This window comes from Cervus elaphus, chromosome 15 (genome assembly GCF_910594005.1).
Source record: "Cervus elaphus chromosome 15, mCerEla1.1, whole genome shotgun sequence".
NCBI lineage: Eukaryota > Metazoa > Chordata > Mammalia > Artiodactyla > Cervidae > Cervus > Cervus elaphus.
Genome location: NC_057829.1, coordinates 43,393,121 through 43,411,440, shown reverse-complemented (window position 1 = coordinate 43,411,440; position 18,320 = coordinate 43,393,121). Strand labels below are relative to the sequence as shown.

The 18,320-nt window shown below is 36.7% G+C and overlaps 1 protein-coding gene across 1 annotated transcript in view; it reads left to right on the top strand.

Moving 5' to 3' along the window:
- The window catches only part of PARG (poly(ADP-ribose) glycohydrolase), a 116,494-nt gene that overhangs the window by 62,782 nt on the left and 35,392 nt on the right, over positions 1-18,320 (top strand). The window contains exons 10-13 of the mRNA XM_043926952.1: positions 1,423-1,502; positions 5,646-5,706; positions 11,199-11,274; positions 17,914-18,061. Coding sequence (XP_043782887.1) covers positions 1,423-1,502; positions 5,646-5,706; positions 11,199-11,274; positions 17,914-18,061 — 365 coding nt within the window. The remainder of the gene's footprint in view (positions 1-1,422; positions 1,503-5,645; positions 5,707-11,198; positions 11,275-17,913; positions 18,062-18,320) is intronic.

The window sequence follows — 18,320 nt, the reverse complement described above, 5'->3', positions numbered from 1 at the left end:
GATTTTTGCAATGGATCCCAAGGTATTCATTTAGTAAATCATATTTATTTGATACAGGATGTTTAATTAAACTGCCAAGTGGCTCCTTCATTTTGACTATCATTTTGATTTAAACAGACTCTATTCTGGCTGACATATTGCAGATGAAACCAAACTGAAACCTGTGTTTTCATAGATTCTTCCATCAGGCACTTAGATTTTAAGAGTATTTTTAATAAATATTTTAGAAAATACATTCTTTTAGAAGAGTAAAAATTATCACATAGACACTCAAACTATTTTTAAACATTAATTAGATTTCAGATTTGGTTAAAATGCTCTCTGATATTTAGCATTCTTTTCAGCAAATAAGGGTTTATATAAATTGTTTTCTCAGAAATTGACCCTGAATAAAGAATTTCAGATCGTTGAAAACAGGATTATTTGACATATGCATTTCCTTCCCTTTTCCTAATTCATTTCATTTGCTCAATAGGATTTTCTCATAGAATTAACTTTTCCCTCTCTGCATAGTTACATAAGCTTGTTTTTCTAATCATGGAAAATTTTACCATTTCGGCACTTATTAAAGTGAACTTTTACTTGAAGGGTTTCTGGTTTTAAAGCAAGAGTATGTGACTAGAGGCAGATGACTAATACTTCATCATTTATAGCCACAGAATTTCTTTATGATTTTTAAATACCTTTGTGAAGCTAGCTATTGTGCCTGAAAGCATGCTTTTGTGTTGGAAATCTTTTGGTGAACTACTTACTCAGGTCATATACTTCCAAAGCCTTGCTTTTCTTTCCTCAGGATAAATTGCATTATGTGTTACCAATAACAGTGCCACATCATTTCAAGGAAAACTAAATTAACTTGTGCAAGTCCAGGTTGCTGGAAACCGGATGACATGGGGTAGCCAGTGTTTCGGTTACCATACAAAGAGTATATTTGTTTAATTACCAAGGATTGGTCAGTCCGCCAGTATCTTGTCATACCTGCTTGTTGTTGTCATAGCTGCCCCCCACCGCCAAGCAATCTTAGGAATTTTTTTCCTGATACCATTTTGTTCAGTCATTTAATGACCTAGTAATATTATGGCCAATAATATTTGCCATGGGGGAGATGAGCATTAGCTCACTGGCCTGATTGTCTTTAGGGGACCAGATGGTGCCTTCTCCCCACAGGAAGACAGACTGGAGGAGCCTGGTTGTTAGAGTGCCATCTGATGTGAACACTTTGAGAAAACCCGGTTCTCATTGCTTTCAGTCCTCTCCACATGCTGTTTGAATCCAGACAATTTCCCAGTTTTCTGTCGTCCAGAATTGTCTTCTGGAATAATTACTTCTTTTGTTTTGGTAGCAATATAGATTTTAGTTTTTTGTGAATCATTAAGGCATTTAAAATCATCTTTACGCTCTTTTATTTCTGGTCTCTTTCAGGTTGTTTGAGGGACGTTCATCAAGGAAACCAGAGAAGCTTAAAACGCTCTTCTGCTACTTCAGAAGAGTCACAGAGAAAAGTACATTCCTTTCATTCTTACTTGTAATTTTTATCACTGATGGGGACAGTTCAGACAGGTCAAAAGCATTGTGTTCAAAGTACACTTTCCTACCCAAACCACATTAAAACTAGTAATGTAATATTATAACCTAAATTTTATGCATATGTTGTGTGTATATGTAAATGTGTACTGTAAACATGTGTGGGTTTTATGTACTTGGAAATTAGATCAGCATAACATAAAGTAATGAATGTTCATGAATAAAAACAGTAAATCAGTACTTTCAAAAGAAAGTATATTGACTGGGAGATATATTTTGGGTATTCTTTATTTAAAGAAACATTGACTGGTATAATTAGTTTATTTGCAGAGGCTAACCAATTCACTGCCTTCCTACCATCCCTCTCTTTTGTGCCTCTTTTATGCCCTTATCAGGTTCCTGTAAACAGTGTTTGTACTTAGAGTTGACATATCTTGTCTTCCTCTGTTGGACCTCGACCATCGTGTTTTCCCAGGGGCTAATCATAGCACTTGAGACAGCAGTGGTAAATATCTAGCCAACACTGGTAGTGACCAGCTAATAATAGATTGGTGTTGCCACTCTTATCCTAGGAGCTGGGGTGACTGCAGACAAGTTTTTTTTAACATCTCTAAATGGCTGTTTCCTCATCTGTAAAATAAAAGAATAATGATAATTTACTTCATAGGGTAGTTAAGTATTAATGAGAAGTTACATGCTTAATAAATGTCAGCTATTATCATGGGTAGCCTTTCCTGCAAATAATTATAAGTTTGCTTTTGTTAAGTAGAGCAGGTTAACTCTGTTACAGTGAAATGAGTTCTTTTTAGTTCTGATCTTAAAGTATCACACACTGAACTATTAATGTCACTGAATAATATAATAATAATCTTACTGAATTATTTTAAGGTCATTTTTCTCATATCCTTCCCTTAGTAAGTTATCTGACATCATAGTGTACCTAGGATTTTTTTCCTTTTGAACTTATTGCTGTTGGGCATGGTTCAGATTTGAGGAAAAGAAATCGATGATCAGGATTTTGATATTTCAGGGACAAATTCATAGACTTCTTTTGATAGTGGGCTATTTATTTCTTAGCTTATCATTTTTAGTTTTGTGCCCTGTACTGAATGAAATAGTAAGGAAAGAAAGTGAAGGTTCACTAAGGCTTATGAGACATAAAACTGAGTTAAAATTTATACTAATTTGTTAGAAAAATAAGTATATTTTTTGCTATCCTAAATCTAAACAGAATGAATACCATTACTATATCTTAATAATTTGAAGTTTATTTTTCTGTCCCTGAAGTCAAATCATGCATGTCTGCTCTAAAAGCCAACTTGCCTTTCCAAATTTTAGGATTTTAAGTGTTTGGAGGGAAAAAGCTAAAATTTTATTTTTTCAGCTAGAACTTTATAAATCATCATAAGTATTGGGAATAAGACTGAAAAAATAAATGATAATTAGACATTTTATTTTCTGACTTTTTCACTGTACACAGTAATTTGGTTCTTTGTAGAAATATAGTATGATATGCTATAGGTTTTTAGGATATAAAGCTACAGACTTAAGGAAATACTAGATAGAATAAAAGAGAGGTTTGCAATTTAATAATTACTTTATATATAAAATTCCTGAGTTCTACTGCATAGAAACTATAGAAACCTATTTAAAGTACAATATTTCATCAACTCTAGGACATGATCTATGACAAGAAGTTTCATTATATTATATACCATTACGAATGAAAAAATACTCAGGATGAGGAAGTTGTAGGTGATCTCTTACAAAGCTGGGACACCAGAGATCTGTACCTTTAGCCTAAGAATAGGTGAGAAATTAACTTTACCATGCAGAAAGGTGACAACAAAGAAACTGCAGGTGTCAGCTTAGGTAGAGAGGGCACCAAAAAATCTTCCCTGAGAATATGAACCATGAGCTTCAAGTCTAGGACCTGAAGTCTTATTACCAGGGTGATCCATAGAAACTGACAACAGAAGGTTTAATTCAGACTAATCTCAAGTTGGTGGTGTTCCCAGAAGATGGCAGAAGCAGATGTTCATCTTCTTTGGAAAAGTTCAGCTTTGATACAGACCAGTAGCAATGGCTAGATACCTTTGACTATATGAGGTATATTCATAGTTTCAGAAACTTAATATATGAAAATATGCTTTTTAGAATTGATAAAATACAATTCCATCAAGACCAACTTTTCAGGGTTGTCAGTCTATATAATAATAGTGAGGCTCTTGAGACTGAATAATTTTAAACAGCTTTCTGAATTATTTTCAATATAATTTTAGATAAAACTATCTTATAAATGGAGTATTTATAAAAAGTGATGACTCAAATGTAGTATATACTGTGAGTTTATTAAGAGAAATATCTGATTAACCAAAATGACCTATTCTGGTATAAAAGCTGCCTTTTTATGAAAGAAAGGTAATAGGCATGTTCTCAAGGGGTTTTTTCGGGTGGTTATTAATATATATCTAAAGAGTCATATCTCCAGTACTCTTCACTTTTCACTTTCACGTATTGGAGAAGGAAATGGCAACCCATCCAGTGTTCTTGCCTGGCGAATCCGGGGGACGGGGGAGCCTGGTGGGCTGCCGTCTATAGGGTTGCACGGAGTCGGACACGACTGAAGTGACTTAGCAGCAGCAGCAAAGAGTCATATTTTTCTGCCTTTTCTCTTGCTTTGCCAGAAATGTTCATTTTTTAAAATTTTCTTGGTCTCTCCTAGGATATATGAGGGCCATTTAATGTTCCTGTTTTTCTGCTAAATTACTGAATGATGATATAGACTTTAGTCTGCTATTAATAGAATCGCTTCTCTAGTATTTGAATTATTTGACTTATGAATTTTAAACATGCTAGCCATTTGTCTTAAAGGAAGTTAGACATCTAAAGAATATTTTGTAACTCATGTTAACCAAATTCTGGTTTCTACTGTAACTACCCCATATGATTTTTGAGTTGTTGCTGATTGTGACTGAGAGCACAGAAATGTGGACTCATCCAAGGGAATGAAATGATTGCTGGCCTTTCACTGGGACTCCACCACCATTATCGCTAATAGTTCCTGACATATCTCTCTCTGCTTAAGAGCATTCTTTTTTTAAACAGAAATGGCCTGGCCTTCTTAGTTTGTTCTTTGCTTTGAATCAAACAAATTACTTCTGGCCAGCTGATTTATTTGTTGCTTTTGCCACTAGTTAAAAAAAAAAGTAAACCTAACAAAAAAGGATCTTATCCTCTAGAATTTACTGCATTTTGATCCTCTCATATCTATTGCTCCTTGAAAACTATGTCATCATTCTTCTGTAACCTCTTAGAATACAGTAATTCTTCCTTCTGGCTAAGATGCCTTATAAATAGAGCAACTGCATGTCATCTAAGCCCTGAATTTAGCTGTGTCACCTCAAAGTACATGCCAACAATTTTTTTTAATCTTAGACATATTTATTATAAAACACATAAAGGTACTGACATTCACCAGTCAATAGGTTTAGGGTTAAGACTTTTCTTTTAAAAGGATGCTACAGATTAAAATTCAGTTTGTCTTTGTTGTATAAACTATATCCAATATGCGTCTGCCCCCCAACCCCACCCCCCACAGGGTTTTTTGTTTTTTTTTAAGTATATTCAGTTTGGAAAACTTAATCACAAAGTACCAGCACTCACATCCTACTGTTGTTCTGTTATCTGTGTAGTTTTGTGCCTTGAGTGAAGTGAGTGAGTGAAGTCGCCCAGTCGTGTCGGACTCTTTGCCTACCATGGTAGGACAGCCTACCAGACTCCTCCTTCCATGGAATTTTCCAGGCAAGAGTACTGGAGTGGATTGCTATTTCCTTCTCCAGGGGATCTTAGGGATCAAACCCGGGTCTTCTGCATTGTAGGCAGACGCTTTACCGTCTGAGCCACCAGGGAAGTCTTTAGGGAGGGCTTACTATTTTGTAGAAAGAATTCCTACTGTAAGGATATTATTTTAAATCAACCTTCTATTGTATTCCAACACTAGGCTTAGTATTTCCTGACTAGTTTTATAGCCTTTGTTAGACCCATTCTTTTACTAAATATATAATCTTTTCAAACTCAAAACTTATTTTGGATGTGTTTCTCTTTTATTGCTTTTGTAGAACCCACTGGGTTGGTGACATTTACAAGACAGAGTCTTGAAGATTTTCCAGAGTGGGAAAGGTAATAATAATAATGTAAATCTCTGTAATCTTAGAATTAGGACTCTTTCACCATGAGAGGATTCAATTTTATAGCCCCTGAAAAGATAGTCTTCCAGTCTCTTGATTGCCCTAGGACCAGGGAGTTTCTTCCTAAAATGTTTGATTGATAGTTCTCGTTGTTAGAAAGGTCATGCCTTTTGAATCAGTCTGCAACTCTTTCATGTCTACTCTTTTGCCTTAGTTTTGTCTTCTGAAACAAAATCCTATTTAGAATTTAGGAGTTTTCTGTGAGAAGACACTAATATTAAACACCAATATTTAATATTCCTCCTTACCCTCGGTTATATGGTTAGTGTTTGTATTTTATGGCTTTTCTTTCTGGAGGACAAGATTAGTGCATTTTTAAAATTAAAGTGTAAATTGTAATTATTTAGAATTTGTCTGAGTGACAAAGAATTTTGGAGTTTGACTGTCCACGTGTGTTTGTGTGTTAGTTGCTCAGTCATGTCTGACTCTTTGCAACCCCATGGACTGTAGCCCACCAGGCTCCTCTGTCCATGGAATTCTCTAGGCAAGAATACTGAAGTGAGTAGCTATTCCCTTCTCCAGGGGATCTTCCTTGACCCAGGGAATGAACCCGAGTCTCCTGCATTACAGGCAGATCCTTTACCGTCCAAAGAATTTACCATCAGAGAATTGGCAATTTTGTGGAAGTTTCTAATTTCCTAGGATTTTTTCCTTATTATTAACCTACATATGCTAAGGATAATAGTAACCAATGTGAGTTTGTTCAGATTTCTAAGTTCCTTAGTGCCCTGAAATAGTTCTAACCTGGAACAAATCCCCAGAGCACTTAAAGCAGAATGGCTGTACTTTTTTCAGTGCATGTGAGGACATGATCTGATGTACTAAAGGCATATTTTGGACGTGCATTCATGTTAACCAGTGCCTCTTCATTTTCACTTTCTAATGATCTTTATCGTAGTTTGTGATTGTTTTGTTTAGAATTAACGATGAAAGGGAATTAGTTATTGTTCAAGGAATTAAGTTGAGAAGGTATATGCTTAGATGACTTTCCTGTGTTTTCATCCATCAAAGATGTTTATTTGTGAGGTGAAAGAAAAACAAACTTACTTTAGGAGGCTGACTGCATCGCTGAGATGATATTATTATAGCAGAGGGAAGTGGATAAAAGATTAAGCAACCAAAAGAAAGACAAAAACAGGAACAAAATTGAGTCAGAAAGGAAGAGCCATGTACAGCATTTTGGAATCATAGCATATTAGAGGTGAAAGGGACCCAGAAAGTCATCTGATCCAGCTGCCTACTAAAAACAGTCAACTTCTAATACCTATGACAGGCGGAGACTAGACAGCCCTGGTGATGGGAAATCCACTGTTGGACCGCACTCTTCCCATTGTGGGCTGCTTGTGTTATTATCTGATACTTTAATTCATTGAAGAAGTCTGTCTTCCAGTAATCTCCCTACCATGCCAAATCCCATTCCTGGTTCTTCTATCTGGAGCTACAATAAATCTAATTTTCTTTAACATTTGACCCTCCTTCATGTATCTTAATGTTTTCTTGATCCACCCCCCACCTCTAACAATGCACATAAGTACATGTTAAACTACTCATTTCACATGTAATATGGATTGTAAACCCTTTACATTCTGCTCTTAACATACCCTAAGCAATTAGTCCTTCTTAAAATATGGTGTCTAGAACTAAAAGTAACAATCTGCTGTGTTCTTAGCTCTTTTATTAGTCTCTAATAGGAATACATGTTTTATTCATGTTGCTTTGGTGTAGATTTTATAGATCTTTCAGAGGAATTATTATTAATTTAGCTCAGAATCTCTCCTCTGCATCTGGCATTTGTTTGGCCACTAATGTGAAAGGGCACCTATTTGTATACCATCTGGGAGAGAAGGGATAGGTCAAAATAGATTGGTGAGGTTGCTGTGTCCATAAGATAATTCTGCCCCTTAAGTAAGATCAAGGTATTCCCCTTGCCCTAGATAGGCAGAATTTAACTTGATACTTTTCAAACTTTTTTTTTTTATTCCATTGATCTCTTGTTTTCGTTGTTTCATGAATGAATTGGAGAATGTAATTAAAATCCATCTCCAAGATGCCACAGAACCAGAAACACGCGTTCACTTGAAGAGAGAGGATGAAGAAGAGATGAGGACTGTTAGTTTTCCCAAGAGTACAGGGCTAAATGAGTGCCAGGAAGCTGGAGGCTTTTCTGAGTTCCAAATTTCTGGCATTATAGTTAACCCTGTGATTATCAGTAAATATCTTAGTAATCACAGAGAACCAGAATAATATTTAATTGCTGGGGCAGTGGTGCGAAGAATTTGCTGGGGCCAGAAGGGGAAACCTATTAGGAAGTTGAAGGATGCTTATTAAAAAAAAAAACTAGTTTCTAGTAACTTTATAATTTTATTGAGAAGTGACAACTACAGTCACAGAGAATAGTTGACAACAGATGAGATTTCTGGATCATGCTGCTTTATCTTTTCCATATATCCTCACAGATGATCTCCCTTGGAATAAAATAGCTAGGAAAGTAGGATTCTCCCCCCCCCTCCCAAAGGAAACTAAAAAGAATGAAACTTAGGGTACTAACTTTCTCCAAGAGATTTGGTAAGTAATTTTTCTGAAAATATAGTTTACCTTAGGCTTTCTGGATTCAGATCTTTGTTGCTTGATTTACTAGTATTAGGTTACTTAAATGCTTATTGTACTTTGTCTCCTCCTCTGTAAAAGGGAGATAGTAATAGGGATGTTGTGAAGATTAAATGAGTACAAATGAAGCTTTTAGAACTACACTAAATAACCTGGATTGGAGCCTTACTAGAAATAATATTTGGACTCATTGATACCATGATGAAAGTAAATCCCAATAAATAAATAGAGCTTCCCAGCCGAATTGTTTTATTGTTTTGTTGTTGTTGTTTTTTAATGTAATTGTTCTAAAAATATGCAAGTCCCCTCCAACAAGTTTATGCCATGCTATGTAAGTTAGGGGTTTATGTCTGTTACATTCTGTTGCATTCTATTATGGTTTATTTATTTTTATTCAGTTAATAATCAGGAGAAAAAAATTAAGAAAAAATGTCATCATCAACTGCTATTAATAAAAAAGAATTTTTAGTATTAGTTCTGTGTGACACAGGAACCTTTATGAGGAAATGAAGACCCAAAGAAACAGATCTATGTACTTTTATGCTAGGTTTGGTGAAGAATAGACAGTCATGCAGGAATACGATGTGTAAAAGAGCATGGGGTGATTATAGTAGACTGCAGGAAACAGCAAGTTCTGATCATTAGAATTCTTCTTGGCATTTTTTGTCTTCAGAGATAAGAATGCTCCTTTCTTCCAGGCATAGGTAGTGTCCCTCACGTGAGTTTTATGGCTTGTTTCAGGCAAGAAGGATGAGATGGGGAGGAAGTCAGAGTGACCTTTCTGCTTCTGCCATTTTATCAAACTTCTTCAGCTTAAAATATTCAATATGCCAGGGTGCCAAATTTGGGGGTAGTTTATCTGAACCCCATATACACCTTAGTGACCATGGTTTATGAAAAGGAAAGAAAATAATTGTGACTTACAGGTACTACACTTACTATCAGTTTCATTTATATAAAAATACCATAGATCAGGATTTCTGTACGAGTTCTGTAGCATGTCATTAAGACACCCTCCTACACATATACACACGGTTTCCAAACTAGTGAAAATAGAGCGCCCTGAGCATTGTATATAATTTTTTTGGTCAGTTTTTTCTATATTTTTCCTTAGGTTGCCAGCTCTAGCATAATAATAACATTTCTTAGATCTTAATTTTTTTTTCTTTTTTTTTTTTTTTATTAGTTGGAGGCTAATTACTTCACAACATTTCAGTGGGTTTTGTCATACATTGATATGAATCAGCAATAGATTTACACGTATTCCCCATCCCGATCCCCCCTCCCACCTCCCTCTCCACCCGATTCCTCTGGGTCTTCCCAGTGCACCAGGCCGGAGCACTTGTCTCATGCATCCCACCTGGGCTGGTGATCTGTTTCACCATAGATAGTATACATGCTGTTCTTTTGAAATATCCCACCCTCACATTCTCCCACAGAGTTCAAAAGTCTGTTCTGTATTTCTGTGTCTCTTTTTCTGTTTTGCATATAGGGTTATCGTTACCATCTTTCTAAATTCCATATATATGTGTTAGTATGCTGTAATGTTCTTTAGATCTTAATTTTTAAAAACACTTTGAGAAATTTTTCAACTTTTAAAGAGGAGACACTTAAACTGGTAATGCCACTATGGAAAACAGTATGGTCATTTCTCAAAAAACTAAAAAATAGAACTACTATATGGCCCAGCAATTCCACTCTTGGGTATATATCCAAAAGAAGCCAAAAGCTTATTTAAAAAGATACATGCACCCTATATGTTCATAGTATATTTACAGTTGCCAAGATATGGAAACTACCTAAGTGTCCATCAAGAAATGAATGGATAAAGAAGTTATGACACACACACACCACACACACACACACACACACACACCCTAAGTGTCCATCAAGAAATGAATGGATAAAGAAGTTATGACACACACACACCACACACACACACACACACCCTAAGTGTCCATCAAGAAATGAATGGATAAAGAAGTTATGACACACACACACCACACACACACACACACACCCTAAGTGTCCATCAAGAAATGAATGGATAAAGAAGTTATCACACACACACACACACACACACACACCCCCCACAGTGGAATACTACTCGGTCATTAAAGAAGTTATCACACACACACACACACACACACACCCACCCACCCACAGTGGAATACTACTCGGTCATAAAAAAAAGAACAAAATTTTGCCATTTGAAGCAGCATGGATGGACTCGGAGGGCATTATGCTAATAAGTGAAATAAGTCAGATGAGAAAGACAAATACTGTATCATATCACTTATATGTGAAATCTAAAAAATACAATAAACTCCTGGATATAACAAAAAAGAAGCTGACTCACAGATACAGAGAATAAACTAGTGGTTACCAGTGATGGCAGGGTTAGGGTGGGGAGTTGAAGATACAAACTGTTGGACGTTAGATACGCTCAAGGATGTTACAGCATGGGGAATATAGTCAATATTTTGTAATAACTGTAAATAGAAAGTAACCTTTAAAAATTGTATAAAAACATTTTTAAAAATATAAAAGGGGAGAAACTGGCATTTTGTAGGGGTAAACCAGTTTTCAAAACAGTATATGATCCCATTTTAATTTAGATATGTGTATTTATACATTTGAAAAAGAAAAATTGGGGGAGACTGTCCCAGAATGTGAAGAGTAAGCATCTGTTTCTGCCTTTTGAGATTTGGGATAGTTTCAGTTTTCTTTCCTAGTTAATGTGTATTGTCAGACTTTTCTATAGTGAAATACTTACCATTAAAAAAATAAATGAGGGAATATCTTTTTAAACCATAGATGTGAAAAACTCCTGACTCGACTGCATGTCACTTACGAAGGTACCATAGAAGGAAATGGTCAAGGCATGCTACAGGTAGGTGAATCGCAGTGGTGGGGGGTGCGGGAGGAGACTCTCTTGTCAAGCTTCTGACAGCAAAGGAAATTTGGAAAGCTGTTTATTTTCTTCTAAGTTGATTTAATGCAAACAAGCATAATAGCAGAATGGAGAAAAACACCAAACAGATCATCTTGACAGCCTTGGTAATACTGTTATCTGCCGATATACGTTCTCTGTATCTTACATGTGCCTCTTTAAAAAGCCTTTGACAGAAAATCCCAAGATCTGGACAACATCAGGCCTCTTGGTTCAGATACAGATTGTAAATTGACAGTGGAGGAAGTTCCCAGGGTATAGTCTTGACAGGCTGTCACCAGACAGTTTTGTTCTTTTTCTTTAAAGGCTCTCACTCTGCCCTAAATAATGACCAGCTTGAGATGTTTTTCTGCCACCAACCTTGTTTGGATCTAGGAGGCAGACATCTAAAACTGATTGATAAGAAAGTCCTCTCTCCCATATGTAATAGTTTTAGGTATGTGAGCCAAATACACTTGCTGTCTCACTTACTGACTCTTGATGTCCTGTTTTAGAGCAGGTAATTTTATCCATCTCTCAATTCTTATTATTCTGTGTTACTGCCATTACTTAAAAATATATTTTTGGAAAAAGGAGTTAACAAATAAAACATTTTGTGTATCTAGCTTTTAAATTGTTGTAACACCTAACCCGAACATGTGCTTTCCTTTTGCTTTATGGTGATCTTTAAAAAAAAAATCACTGATCAGAGATGAAATGTTAGTGCTTTGTGTTTTATCTTATTTATGAGAGTATTGTAATCCTGATTTTCTTTGAAAGAAGCTTGTACACCATCTCATTTATACTGAGAGCAGCTGATTTTTCTTCAGAGCCTTATGTTTACATAGGCTTAGAAGTTAAATAACGCAGTTATTAAATAGTGGACAGTTTGAATGTGGACTATTTTTTTAAATATTTATTATAAAATGACCTGACTGATTTGCATTTGACTAGTTAAATTTCATGCATATGCTTTAGGTAGGTGCCTGCATTCTTTTTATTTTTTATTTTTTTTTATTTTTTATTTTTTCCTGCATTCTTTTTAGAATGACCTTTTATTTAGACATATTTGTATTTAAAATTTTCAAAGAGGTAAACTGTATTTTGTTTTAAATCACCTTCTTCCAGTGATTAAGATTATAGACTAAAATACTTAGTATAACTGAATTAATTTTTGTCCTGTACTTAAGTTTTTCTAAAATTTGTATTTAATAAGTCCCTTTTCTTCTATATAATAAAGCAATAATTTTGAAATAGGGCTAAAATTTGTTTTGAATGACTATCGCTTTTCCCCCCACATTTCCATCTTGACAGGGTTCTTACCTACATTAACATCTTGGATTAACTGAGGGAGGCTTAATACACGTGAAATAAACAAAGCTACTGCTGGTTAGCACCACAGGAATGCTGACTTTTCATTACAGTACAATTCAGCAAGGAATTATTCAACAACATTGAAGGTTGAGATTCTCCCCACTTCCTTGGAATGTATTATAGATGAAATGTGAAACCTTGGCGATTAAAAGAATACCATAAAGGTTTCTATTTATTTTTCTCCCTACCCATGCCATGTATCCCCAGGAGATCAGGGAATATTGTATTGCAGTGCTCCAAAGCTCCTGGTGTAGTGTATAAATTACATTATGCTGAATGGCAACAACAACAAAACCTCTCTAAGGAGTGTTATCATTTCTCTCTTTTCATCAAGTTATAATTCAGAAACTAAGTAAGCTGAACAAGTAGCTTTAAAGTAAAGTGAGTTGGAAAAAGGCTAAAAATAAAGAAGCATTCATATGCTTGTTTTCATGTACTGGAACAGGTTTCTCACCTGTTATAGAGAGCCATTTATTAAGAACTTTTTAAAGTAGTAGCAACTTTGATTTTCTAAAAGACTCCTGCTTTCAGAGGCGTACTGAGTTTAGTGTATTTGTTTCTGTGCATCCCTTTTAAGTAATAAATGTTGGCCTTTTATTCAAAGAATGAACAATAGCATGCACATTAACTGTATTTCATTTATCATTTTCAAGTGCGATATAGATTGAATAGAGCTTATCTTTTAAATTTAGTTATGTATCTTGTTCCAGTAGCAATTAAGTTTAGCTGATCTCAGACCTTCTTTGTTTCTCATTTCTATTCTGAGTACCATGATACTTAGCCAATCTCTCAGTTTTCAAGAGCTGTCTATTTTGTCTTTGCTGGGTCTCATTCCCCCGCCCCACCCCACCCCCCGCTCCACTGACCTGTTCGAGGCCCTAAGAGTGCTTGTTTAAACTATTCAGTATTTACCTAACCAGTCTTTCTGCTTTTACTTTTCCAGTACATTCCTTAAACTCTAGTCTAAATTATCTTCCTAAAACACAGATACAGTTGTTATTTTTCTTAGAATCTTTCCCAGAATCTTCAGAATTAAGTATAAATTTCTTGGCCCCCAGACCAACTCATTACCAACTTTGACTCTCCACATACTGTACTCTGCAGATAGGCATGAGGAATCTGCTTACCACTCTCTTCATGCAGCTCTTTGCCTGTGGTTTTTCCCAGTCCTTGTGCAGCAGTTCCTTCAGCCTAAAACCCTGTAATCTCCTGAGTGGTGAGGGCACTGGGAATACCTTTTGTTCTCATATTTGGTCTCTGACCCCAGTTCCTAACTAAGAGTGCCTGAATCCCTTGAAATTTCCCAGTATGTCTTTTGTTCTAATAACACACCTCTTAGTGGGCTCCTGGATACCTGCAGCATGGGGATTGGGCACCAGAAAGACTAAGCCATGATTATAAGTTTGGGACTTTCTGCCCCACCTCCCATCCTCTGGGAAAGTGAGAGGAACTGGAGACTCAGTTAATGATCAGTCATGCGAATGTGTTGAAGCTTCCATAAAAGTTTCCGAAGTACAGGATTTGGAGAGCTTTGGGGTTGGTGAGTGTGTGGAGGTACTGGGAGATGACTTGCCTGGAAAGGATGTGGGATCTCTATGCCCCTTCCCATGTACCTTGCCCTGGTATCTACACCCGGCTGTTCCTCCGTGTGTGTGTGTGCTTAGTCGCTCAGTCGTGTCTGACTCTTTGCGACCCCATGGACTGTAGCCCGCCAGAGTCCTCTGTCCATGGGGATTCTCCAGGCAAGAATACTGGAGTGGGTTGCTATGCCCTCCTCCAGGGGATCTTCCCCACCCAGGGATCAAACCCTGGTCTCCCACATTGCAGGTGGATTCTTTACCATCTGAGCTACCATGGAAGCCCTGTTCATCTGTATCCTTTACTATCCTTTTCAATAAATCAGTAAGTGAAAGTGTTACCCTGAATTCTGTGAGCTATTCTAGCAAGTCATCAAACCTTGGAAGCAGATAATGGAAACTCTGATTTATAGCTGGTCAACTAGAAGTACAGGTGTCAGTCTGGGGCTTGAAATTGGCATCTGAACTAGGGCAGTCTTGTACGACTGAATCCTTAGCCTGTGCGATCGTTCACTGACTCCTGGTAGAGAGTGTCAGAACTGAATTGGATTATAGGACATCTAGCTGGTTGTTGCAGAATTGCGGAAAATCCATGCATCTGGTGTCAGAAGTGTCATGAGTGTAGTAGTAGCATGAGAATAAAAAAGAGACCCAGGAGTGAGTTCTTCCTATACAGTGTAGAAGTCTCTGTTACATTACTTACTAAATTCTGGGTCTTTAATTGTATATGACTATGTATGTACACAAGTTCGGTGTGTCTGTGTAATCTCAGTTCAGTTCAGTTGCTCAGTCGTGTCCGACTCTTTGCGACCCCATGGACTGCAGCATGCCAGTCTTCCCTGTCCAACACCAACTCCTGGAGTTTACTCAAACTCATGTCCATTGCGTCGATGATGCCATCCAACCATCTCATCCTCTGTCATCCCCTTCTCCCACCTTCAATCTTTCCCAGCATCAGGGTCTTTTCCAATGAGTCAGTTCTTTGCATCAGGTGGCCAGAGTACTGGAGTTTCAGCTTCAGCATCAGTCCTTCCAATGAATATTCAGGACTGATTTCCTTTAAGATTGACTGGTTGGATCTCCTTGCTGTCCCAGGGACTTTCAAGAGTCTTCTCCAACACCAGTTCAGAAGCACCAATTCTTCGGTGCTCAGCTTTCTTTATAGTCCAACTCTCACATCCATACATGACTACTGGAAAAACCATAGCTTTGACTAGATGGACCTTTGTCAGTAAAGTAATGTCTCTGCTTTTTAATATGCTGTCTGGGTTTGTCATAGCTTTTCTTCCAGGGAGCAAGCGTCTTTTAATTTCATGGCTACAGTCACCATCTGCAGTGATTTTTGGAGCCCAAAAAAATAAAGTCTGTCTCTGTTTCCACTGTTTCCCCATCTATTTGCCATGAAGTGATGGGACCAGATGCCATGATCTTAGTTTTCTGAATGTTGAGTTTTAAGTCAACTTTTTCACTCTCCTCTTTCACTTTCATCAAGACACTCTTTGGTTCCTCTTTGCTTTCTGCCATAAGGGTGGTGTCATCTGCGTGTCTGAGGTTATTGATATTTCTCCCGGCAATCTTGATTCCCGCTTGTGCTTCATCCAGTCCAGCATTTCTCATGATGTACTCTGCATATAAGTTAAATAAGCAGGGTGATAATATACAGCCTTGACATACTCCTTTCCTGATTTGGAACCAGTCTGTTGTTCCATGTCCAGCTCTAAATGTTGCTTCTTGACCTGCATACAGAACTCCTCAAATAGAATAAGACAGGGTTAGAAACTGTTTCTTATGTGTTGCCCCGTAGAGCTTGGCATACTGTTGAGGACATAGTAAGTTTAAGACAAATAATCCTGGCAAGCTGAGTTTGCTTTCTCTTATTGTTGTTCAGTTGCTAAGTCATATCCAACTCTTTGCAACGCCATGGACTGCAGCAAGCCAGGCTTCCCTGTACTTCACTATCTTCTAGAGTTCACTTTCTCTTGAGGATTGTCTAACCCACCCACCTTTATTAGTAGGAACTTGGGGATCCCAACATAGTGCTCCATAGAAAACTTACATGTAATTTTAAACTAAATTTCAAGTATTAATTTCTTGTTAAACTAGATTTTTTTTAATCTTCATTTTTTCCCCCTTAGGTGTATTAAAACAAAAAGTTTGTAATATTTATGCAGTTTGGGGCTTGTGATTGAATTTAGAAGGAAAAAATCTTTATCCCTTAAAAAGTTATTATACTCTGTATAATAGAGTATAATAAATAGGTTCATCCTACTATACAGAGCCTATTATACAGGGTGAAGTAAGTCAGAAAAAGAAAAACAAATATCATACACTAACACATATATGGAATTTAGAAAGATGGTCCTGATGAAATTATTTGCAGGGCACCAATGGAGACGCAGACATAGAGAACAGTTATGGACACAGGTGGAGGGTGGGCGGAAAGGAGAGGGTGGGATGTATGGAGAAAGTAACATGGAAACTTACATTACCATATGTAAAATAGATAGCCAATGGGAATTTGCTGTATGGCTCAGGAAATTCAAACCAGGGCTCTGTAGCCTAGAGGGATGGGATGGGGAAGGAGGTGAGAGGGTGATTCAAGAGGGAGGGGACATATGTATACCTATGGCTGATTCATGTTGAGGTTTGGCAGAAACCAATATAATTCTGTAAAGCAGCTATCTTCAATTTAAAAATAAATTAATTTAAAAAAAAAACAAAAAAGAAATTACTCAGAAAAGGTTACTTCCTAAACTTTTCAAATCCTTAAGACAAGTGTTTGATTGCCATGTTATATAAAACAGGTATAGGCTATGTACCTTGAAGATATCATGGGTTCAGTTCCAGACTATCACAGTTAAGCAAGTCACATGAAGTTTTTGTTTCCCACTGTTTATAAAAGTTATGTTTACACTATACTGTGGTCTTTTAAGTGTCCAATAGCATTGATGTCTAAGGAAATGTACATGCCTTAATTAAAAAGTACTTTCTTGCTAAAAAAAGTTCCAACCATCATCTGAGTCTTCAGCAAGTCATAATCTTTTTGCTGGTTGAGGGTTTGAAATGTTGCAGGGATTACCAAAATAGGACACAAAGTGAGCAAATGCTGTTAGATAAATGGCACCAAGAGCCTTGCTTGGTGCAGCGTTGATATAAACATTCAGTTTGTTTAAAAAAAAAAAATTGCAATATCTGTGAAGTGCTGTAAAGCAAAGCACAATAAGGTGAGATATATTTGTATAATTATATTAATGTCATATGAAGTACATAAACGGAAATTGAGTAGTGAATGGTGGAGAAATGACCTTAAAACCTTTCCAGATAAAACCTCCCTTGATTTGTAGCCCTCGGAGCACAAGTAAGGTTTCTAAACAAGAGCCCATAGATTACAATGAGGCTTTTGCCTAAAAGCTCTATATTCTAAGTTCATTCTAAGGTTTTGGAATCCAAAGAAATATTCAGAAATGCTAACTGCAGTGAAGTGGAAAGAGTGCAGTCAACCACAATCCAGTATCCCTGGGAAGATTGATAATTTGGGGATTGATTTTATGGGGAAAGAAAGGAAGGTCAGAGCTTAGAGGGAGTACTTCTTAATCATAAATGTAGGTATTTTAAATCAGCATTTAACATGTCACATTTTCCCAAATAGGTGGATTTTGCAAACCGTTTTGTTGGAGGTGGTGTAACCAGTGCAGGACTTGTGCAAGAAGAAATCCGCTTTTTAATCAACCCTGAGTTGATTGTTTCACGGCTCTTCACTGAGGTGCTGGATCACAATGAATGTCTTATCATCACAGGTTAGTCCTGAGGCATCTGGACAATGGAATAGTTCTCCATCTATGACGATCATGAAGACTAGAGGCCACTCAGTTATAGCTTTTCTCTTCCATGGGCATTAGTCCAATATTTTTTTTTTTTAAAAACTTTGTATGGGGGTGTGGCCAATTAACAATGTTGTGATAGTTTTTGGTGAACAACAAAGGAGTTAGTCTTAATATTTTATTTCATTAATTTATATTTGGTTTTTTTAAATTGTTTCATTTTTATAATATTGAG